At 42.2% G+C, this 9,837-nt stretch overlaps 1 protein-coding gene across 1 annotated transcript in view; it reads left to right on the forward strand.

The window, feature by feature from the left end:
• The first annotated feature begins 6,689 nt into the window (after window positions 1–6,689).
• The window catches only part of LOC106805270 (protein fuzzy homolog), a 33,267-nt gene continuing 30,119 nt past the window's right edge, over window positions 6,690–9,837 (forward strand). The window contains exons 1-3 of the mRNA XM_014806801.1: window positions 6,690–6,788; window positions 7,697–7,818; window positions 8,326–8,479. Coding sequence (XP_014662287.1) covers window positions 6,711–6,788; window positions 7,697–7,818; window positions 8,326–8,479 — 354 coding nt within the window. The 5' untranslated portion in view covers window positions 6,690–6,710. The remainder of the gene's footprint in view (window positions 6,789–7,696; window positions 7,819–8,325; window positions 8,480–9,837) is intronic.

A 9,837-nucleotide genomic window follows, 5' to 3' on the forward strand; every position in this document is an offset into this window, starting at 1 on the left:
ACGTCGTAGCAAGTCCTGCTGCGTCACATGCGTGACGTCGTAGCAAGTCCTGCTGCGTCACATGCGTGACGTCGTAGCAAGTCCTGCTGCGTCACACGCGTGACGTCGTTGCAAATACTGCTGCGTCACACGCGTGGCGTCGTTGCAAGTACTGCTGCGTCAAAAGTGACGTCGTAGCAAGTACTGAGGCGTCACGCGCGTGGCGTCGGCGCCGCAACTGTTGCACACGCGCAACATGACTGTATTCATCATATATAACCTCTACTGGTAAGCATGGCCATGGCCTATGGCATGCCGCACGGACACAGTTCCTCAGACGGGAAGCCATTCAGAATACGCCAACGTTCGAATAGGATTACAGCTCAGATTGTGGGCCGCAACAATAAGTATACATGACATCAGGAACATCAAACAATGAGCCAGTACTTTGCACTGAATCTTAGCTATCTTATAAGGCACGTGTACACGCATATATATAGATAGCAATGCGGCGCCGCATATAGAACTCGGATACACTATCGTCACGTGACAAGCGGAGAAAGCGATTGGAGAAAGCGTCGCTCTGTGTTTCAGCCATAAAAGTAATAATATATTAGGTACTGTCTTTGTATATTTCTATGGTTTCAGCAAAGTGTCGCTGTGGATGCAGCGGATGCTGCAATATTATGCGATCGCAGCAGAATACGTAATGTTCTGAAATCCAATTGGTGCGCAGCCGGCGTAGACAAATATCCTTCTTGTTCGCCCATTTTCTAACTAGAACACATTTCTATTGATTCTGTTTCTGCGTGCCAACTGACACAGACACGCAGGACAGACACTAAAGAAACACACATCTTATAACCCGAACGCTTAGCATGGCGAGGTGCATTGCTCCTTCGGTGGTATATATATATTATATATTATACATCGTACATTATTATATTAACCGGAAATATTAACCGGTTGGTTACAGAAATCTAAACCCCTGGCAATGTACCGCAATCTCCGGTGAATTGAGTAATTGATTCAGCGAAACAATTAATCAGCACAACGTAATTTTCTTCAGAATGGATGACTTGTTGTTGACTAGTGTGTAAAGTGACTTCACTCGGGCACTTTGAGTGATAATATATCACACCAGGGAAAATATATCGGGGGCTACTTTTCAAACTCGCGTGCATGAAAATAGCACTCTAAAATTTGGTTTGCATTAAACTCTATGGCAAATTTCACGGGCTCTTTCTTGGCATCTTTTCAGGGCTCTTTCTGCATTGCGGCGCTAAACGCCCCGAGCCCCCGTGTATTTTTTTCACTGTATCACACGCACGCGCGTGTATGGGTGTGCGCACGCATGGACACAAATGCGCGCGCGTATGCACACACGCGCACACACGCACGTATTATACAAGCATTATATTTTGATTTTGTATACGGGACATGCAATAAGATCACAATACTAAGAATGTAAATAAAGTTTTGATAGCATGTACAAAATCTGTTCTGCAGTAGAAATGCTAGAAGGGTTTAACGTTCATCGAAAGATGCGTGGGATGCCCAGCCAATATTATTTACACTTTCCCGTCACACGCTGTGAATGCAATAACATGATCTGTTAACCAACACGGAATGTGTATTTTAGTGCAAAGAAAGTTCCTTGTAACGGCTCTGTGAGCGTCTTTAGTCTGAATCCGCTAGTATTCGCTAATGATTATCGGTTTTTATATCCTTTACTCATTATGTGTGTGACTAGCGCATGCATGAACACACACATGTTATGAAGAGATTACGCCTTTGTCTGCTGCATATATAATTATAGCATCAGTATATTGATCAGTAGACCGTGCACACAATCACAGCATTGCTTCTCTGCGTGCGCAAACATGTTGTGATATTTGTACGTATACACAGATATAGATGTTTTCGTGTTTCTAAAATAATTGCGTGCGTGCCATTTTCGTGTTGCGTGCAGACATGTGTATCGGTGGGCGTGCGTGCGCACTTGTGCACGTGCGCGTGTGCGTGCGTGCGTGAGTGTGAGTGACTCTCGCTTGTCGAACGTGGAATGGGTTAACCGCTAGTCTCCGCTGCCTTCTCTGTCAGCATGTATCGTTTTATCGATTGCGAGAGCAACGCCTGCAAGGCTTCACCGAACCATGTAAACACACGCGCGCGCACTAGATTCAACGTGCGTGGCGTTTTGTTACAAAAGCCGAGATCACTCACATCAGATCAGAGAAAATATAAGAGAAAACTAAAGCGGTAGAGAGAGAGAGAGAGAGAGAGAGAGAGAGAGAGAGAGAGAGGGGGGGGGAGAGGGAATATGAGAAACGGAGTGGGCGAGATAAACAGTGATTCGGAGAGGGAGGAAGATATATATATATAGCAATTGCGTACGTGGTCTTTTTCGTTGAAATCATTTAAGTCAATACTGCAAAACAGACTAAACTAAACGGCAACTAGTAATTGAACGTTTGCCTGCACGACGCCGAATAGTCTGATAAAATATCACTTTCAATTACGAAAGGAATACGAATGACAATGAATTCAGCGAAAAGTCCAAGATTCGAAATTGGCAATTTTCAGATGCAAGCAGTTTTAGATTCGACGGGTATTAGAAGCAGACGACGCGGGTACATCTATTCGCTCCCGCGCAACATAGGTTCACAGCAATTACAGTCAGCCGTACCTGCATATATAACGACCACTGGAGAAAGAGAAGGGACGTGCATCTACGGACGTACATGCACACTGTACGTGCATTAACCGTACATTAACCGTACATTAACCGTACATTAACCGTACATTAACCGTACATTAACCGTACATTAACCGTACATTAACCGTACATTAACCGTACATTAACCGTACATTAACCGTATATTAACCGTACATTAACCTTACATTAACCGTATATTAACCGTACATTAACCGTACATTAACCGTACATTAACCGTACATTAACCGTACATCACTTATAGTGAATCCGCCGCGTATAAGGGAACAGCAGGAGACGTACCTGCATGCGTGTGCTCTCTCTCTCTCTATCTCTCTCTCATAGAGTAGATCTATATCGTATATATCGTATACAAGTAGTATATCTCTCTCGCCTGTACAGTTGTGCTCTGTCTAGCTATAGGCAGCGCTCTCACCAGCATCGAGATACGCCAGCTGCGGCTCACGACAAATTATCACTCCTATCTCTCCATCCCGCGTGCTAGGCTATCCTCCTGCTGCTGCTGCTGCTGATGCTGATGCTGATGTTGCTACTGATGCACGTAGTTGTCATCATATTCTCTCGCAGCGTGTTGTTGAGCGACTGTGCTTCTGTGTGGCGACAGCCTGCAGAGTGCGCGCGTGCGTGCATGCACGCAGACTCCGGTGTGCGTAATTGACCAATCATGAGCTCGCGCTGGTAAATGCACGAATGCTAATCATCATGCGCTGCGGGCTTGTAGAGTTGGACGACACGCGCGCGCCCGCGCAGAAACCATGCAAGTGAATCGATCGGCAATGTACGTTCTAGCAAGAGCTTATAATATCTCTATAATTATATACACAGGTATGATAAGCTCTTGGTCCTAGCTCTATGGTGTAGCCCGTTCGCTCCCGCTACAGGAAGTACAGTTCAACTTCAAATTAAGCGAATTAAGGGGCTACCACAGACACATATATATATCTTCCCCATATACCTATGTATGTATGTATGTATGTATGTATGTAATGTATGTATGGTACTGTAATGTATGTATGTATGTATGTGTGTGTGTGTGTGTGGTGTGTGTGTGTGTGTAATGTGTGTATGTTAATGTATGTATGTATAAGTATGTATGTATGTATCGTATGTATGTTGTATGTATTGTATGTATGTATGTATGTATGGTATGTATGTATGTTATGTATGTTATGTATGTTGGTATGTATGTATGTAATGTATGTAGTATGTATGTATAGTATGTAATTGTATGTAATTTGGTAATGTATGTATGTATGTATGTAGTATGCTAGTATGTTTGTATGTAATGTATTGTATGTATGCTTGATAGTGTATAATTAGTATGTATGTAATGTATGTATGTAATGTATTGTAATGTATGTATGTATGTATGTGATGTATGTAGTGTATGTATGTATTAGTATATGTAGTGTAATGTATGTCTTATGTATTTGTATATGTATGTATGTATGTTATGTATTGTAGTAGTATGTATGTATGGCTATGTATTATGATGTATGTTATTATGTAGGCATGTATGTTATGTATTATGTATGTATGTTATATGTATGTATGTATGTATGTAGTATGTTAATGTAGTATGTATTGTATGTATGTATGTATATTTTGTAGTTGTATGTATGTAGCTTGTATTAATGTATTGTATTATGTTATGTATGTATGTATGTATGTATGTAGTTGTATGTATGTATGTATGTATGTATGTAGTTATGTATGTATGTATGGTATGTATGTATGTTTATGTATGTATGTATGTATGTATGTATGTATGATATGTATGTTTATGATATGTATGTATGTATGTATGTATGTATGTATGTATGTATGTATGTATGTATGTATGTATGTAGATGTATGTCTGTATGTATGTATGTATGTAGTATGTATGTATGTAATGTCAGTAGTATGTTATGTATAGTATGCTATGTATGTACGTATGTATTGTACGTACGGTACGTTACGTACGTACGATGCCATGAATGCATGCATGCATCATGCATTAGCATGTATGTGATGTATGTGTATGTATGTATGTATGTATGTATGATGGTATGTATGGTATGTATGTATATTGTATGTATGTATGTGTATATACTATATATATCATATATGAGTATACCTCCCCCAGGGCGCGTATCCAGATGGTTTGCAAGGGGGGTTACAAATGGCCGATGCGAAGCTTCGCGCCCGAGCCGGCGAAGCGGTTGAGCTGGGGGGAGAGTTCCGGCCCAATTTTTTTGGGTTTTTTAACAATGCCTTAATGTTATTTCCTCGGCATCTAGTTCACTTCAATTGTTTGTTGAATTATATACAAAAAACAGTGTATAATCACCATAACAATATTAAAATCAATAAAATAAAATGCAGATGTTGTAACAAAAACTCGTCATCTGGTGTGGGATTTGATGACTATTAATCTCCTGTGGTGTGATCCATCCAATCTAGAACTAGGATCGATACTGATGGACTCTGAAATTATAGTGTTAAAGCTTAAGAAACTTCAGTAGTAGAGTGTTTCAGTAGTTTTACAAACCATCAATGAGTCTATATCTTAAAAAAAGTTATAAGTACATTTTAATGGTTACACAAAAAGTTAACTTTTACCCATTAAATTTGCAACTAGTTGACACCTGTTTACAGGCCCGCAGTAGCCAAGCTTTATATTGGGGGGCGCGGGTCGTTTTCAATGTTGCAATTTGCTCGCATGGGTGGCAGGGGGCGTGTACAGGATTGTACCAGGGGGGGGGGCGGTCAAAACGTACACCAAGTTGCGAGCACGCGAAGTGTGGGGGGCCCTCCCCAGAAAAATTTTTAAATTAGACCCCCGTCAGATGCGTTTTCTTGCGCGAGCAGGGGCGGGGTCCGGACTCCCCTGGACCGCCACCAACCCTGTACATGCCCTTGCTCGGTGCGGCGAAGCGACCAGGCGAGGGGCCAAGCGACGAGAGCGGGGGAGGAGGGAGGGAGGGTGTTCGACTGTTCACACCCTCCCGCAGCGATGGAGGATTTTGCAATTATTAACATAAAATGGAGCCGACCTGAGTGAATTCAGCAATTTCGCCACCAAAAAAGTTTTTGCTATCGGGGGGGCTCGGGTGGGGGGGAGGGTTTCGTTCGAACACCCCCAACCCCCCCTGACTACGGCCTGTGTTATACCCACTTAGATATCACAATACATTTTTGTATAGGATCGCCAAGTAACGAGTAAGGACCAGAGTAAGACAAACTGTAGGTCAAACATGTTACTAGAGTTTAAACTAGTAACTTTTGTTATTTTATTATCAACCAAGAGGGGGTTACAGAACCAATAACCCCCCTGGTACGGCCTGGGACCCCCATATTATATATGGGGGATGTATACAGGTATATAGAAAGCGGGAGTGAGAGAGTCGGGGAATGAGAGGGGAGGGAAAGAGTGATACTGATAAAGTTGGAGAGAGAAATGGTGATCGAGAGACACTGAGATGAAGCGGGAGAGCGTGAGATATCTGTTTTCGAATTTAGAGATTCAAATAGGAAAGAAAAAATTTATCGTAAACATTATAGGCCATAATGGCTAGTGAAAATGTAGGCCAGAGAGTGGATGAACCAGTTATGTATGTCTGTAGGCTATTTATACACAGACACGCTTGGATATTCTTACTGATTGTCAGCTACCGCACACAGATTTCAGGAAATTAATCACTAATGGGTAGGATATGAGACATATTGATGGGAGACATGTGTAAGCAGCAGCAGCCGTTATGTTAACATTTCACTCATTGCACGCAAAGTGTAAATAGCGAAAATTTTAATTAACGCAAGAAATGCCAATTAAATGTGTCTAAAATGGGTTTGTTATGTTTATGTGTAGCATTACTAATCCATTAACATAGACAGCATATAGCCTCATGTCACATGTGTGAACGTAGTCAGGTGTTTTGAATTGAAATTTGGTAGTTGACTATTTACAACAAACGATGGCGCCACATGAGGACAGCAGTCAAAATGTAACATGGCCGCGTATTTACTATGTTTAACAACCGGAGGAGGAGTACCGTTGTTTTCCAGGACGAAGGGTGAAATAAAAACAGTAAGTTGTTTTGTTAGTTAAGTATGAACATGAATACGTGATACTGACACCGGTTTATTGCTCATACTAGTTGTTATTGAACAATAAGGGGGTCAAATATCTATGAATCGTATACAACCTGTACTAAACTCTCCAGTCCAGTCAACTTTATAATTCATCGTTCGTAGGCATAGCATAGGCTCATGCGTCATACGTTTGTTTAGTACTTCCTAGGAAATAGCCTGTCAAGTATAATGAAAGGTATTAATCGTAAATTAAAGTAAGCATTCAGTTACGCAAATGACACGCTGTTGTTTAAAGTGCAAGTAAACAGTAACACTAGCACTAGTACTACTACTACTACTAGTACTAGTACAGTACTGCTCATGAGTCATAGACATAGGGCCTATGTACCCCAGGGTACTGCCGGAACGTACCCTGGGTACGGTCCGGTATACCTGAACGTACCCTGGTCACTATTTGATATGGTTAGGGTTAGGATTAGGGTTCGAATTAGGGAGTAGGTGTAGGCGACTTCCTAGATTCGTTAGTGGAGTAGGCGAGGTACGGTTTGGCATATTAGATAGTACCAGGGTACGTTCCGGTATACCGGACCGTACCCAGGGTACGTTCCGGCAGTACTCCGGGGGACATAGACCCTCTCAGCTACAGTACTAGTACTAGTAGTAGTAGTACTTCACTTCACAGCCATGTTTTGGTAAAGACTATTGAAGGTTGTAGTGAATGGTGTCAATCATGATTAGGTAGTAACTGGGCCTAATACAGTGTTATCCGATGGTTAGTAATTACTTTTAAGCATATAATTGTTTTAACACTTGATGAACAGTAGTTCTTATAATTATGCTAGCAACACTCGGTTGAACTTGAGAGTGCAAACTTTTCTGATAATCGAACATTCGTGTTTTTAGTTGCCGTTTGCGGTGATTGGCACGCTAAACGGCGTTCACATGTTTGCCAGCACTCACAACATCGAGCTTCTCGCCACGCAAACAAAAGACGCCAAAATCGCGTGGAAAGTATGCCACGGGAGGTACGACCAAATTACGCACTGTACATAATCGACACTGCTCTTCTAACGAGTTGTTTCATCTTGAATCATTGCCTCCGTTTCTGCCATTAGTCACTATAGCGATTGTCTCAAGAGACACAGTATATATCGTATTGCTAGACAAAACGAGTAACTTCTGAGAGCGACGAATGCGGCATGGTTGCAGTTTACAGTGCCGTGTTAATCTAGCTTGAAGTCATTAAAAGATATTTATGGTTCAATAACCAGACTGTAAAGTATTAAATCACTATTATTTATTATTATTATTATTATTTATTATCGACCCAATGAATGAGCTTACTCTCTAACGGAATTTATCGATCGCTTTATTCAAATTCAAATTTTAACGCAAGCAACTCCAGTCACAGTTACTAAATGTAACTAGAGGCTATGTGTAACCTTGATATTACAACCCTCGGATAGCATCGTCCCCAACACTCTCGCCTCAGTCGTGTGTTCATGAGGCTTATAATTACGTTGCCGCCTCAGCATCACGTTGATCCTGGTGACTCGGGACGACGGCGGGTCTGATGCCTGCTTGCGCCATCTACTGGCAGCCGTCTTTGACGCCATGGTACTGCTGGTTGGACTCGACGACCTCATCAACATCAAGAATGTCGAGCGGTTAAAACGGGAGCTTAAGGTTTGTGAAGCAAAGACTCCAATGAGATAGATGTATAGGTATATGTACCTGTGTGTATATGTGTGCGTGTGTGCATGCGTGCCTGCCCTGATATAATATATATATATTTATTTATCATGCTGCGAGGTTTGCCGTTAGTGTATATTAATGCATGTATGTATGCAGAACTAACTATTGCTGTCCTCGTCTCTTTGTTCCCCTGCTTTCAGGGTGTATTGCGTACTAGCCCAAGTTTCTCTTTACACGTTGACGTGTGCTAATGGGTCTACTCTCGTGACTGCAACCATCTGCGGTCTTCAGCAAATGCGACGAATTAATGCGCACGTTTGCAGAGCAAAGAGTCGTGACAATTTCATGTATGACAGTGTGTATAAGCAGCAGCATTCAGAAGCAGGCATGGCCGCGCTATGCTCTCCTGAGCGCACCGAACAGAATATGCCCAGCGTTGCGTAAATGGGTGATGATGAAAGCACCCTGGGTCCCTTCAGAGCTTTAACGCCGTGCAGTCGTGCTGCGGCGTGCTACCTAAATGCGATTCCCATTTTATCTGGAGGCAGTTCCTGTGAGGGACAATGGATTGAGTAGACAAAGCCTTTCCACATGTGGCACAGCGTGAGTAATCAAGAGTTTTTGGCAGGTGCTGATTAATGCTCCAGGCAATGCACAGTAACGCAACGTCCATCTGCGTTAATGAGAGATTGCTCGGTCCAGAGTTCGATGGGATTGCCTTTATTTACCATCGATTATGCGTCAGTGGAAGGCTAGCATCTACACTGAATATTAGCAGCTAGCACGACGAAGGGGATTCCGTATTTTCGCATATACCCGTGTTTTCTCGTGTTTTTTAATATTTCTTTGTATACTCGTGTTTTCTCGTATTTCTTCGTATACTAGTGTTTTCTCGTGTTTTCTCGTATTTCTTCGTATACTAGTGTTTTCTCGTGTTTTTCCTATCTCTTGCGCATACTCGTGTTTTCTCGTCTTTCTTCGAATACTCGTGTTTCGGAGGGAACGAGTGCGTGCCAGCAGACAGTCGTCCGTCTGTACGGAATCCAGGGTTTCTTATACATAAGAGGCACAGTGGCGCACCGCCGTTGTCAAATTTAACATCGCCGTTGTGAAAATGTTGCCTGTATTTAACCCCGATGTCAAAATAGTGTCAACCCAAAAATAAATAGATCACCACGTGCTTCTGGCATATTTAGATTGCCATGTGCGTTTATTGAGTTATGTGACACGGGGTCTACACTTTTCTGTTATTTGATTGAGTTGGAGTGCCATCCATTTTTTCCGCCAAGCTGGCATTACCTCCTTGTCTAATTTTCGCTCAGCACGAAAACCTGGAATGCTATATTTTA

Source organism: Priapulus caudatus, unplaced genomic scaffold (genome assembly GCF_000485595.1).
Source record: "Priapulus caudatus unplaced genomic scaffold, Priapulus_caudatus-5.0.1 Scaffold107, whole genome shotgun sequence".
Taxonomy (NCBI): Eukaryota; Metazoa; Priapulida; class Priapulimorpha; order Priapulimorphida; family Priapulidae; genus Priapulus; species Priapulus caudatus.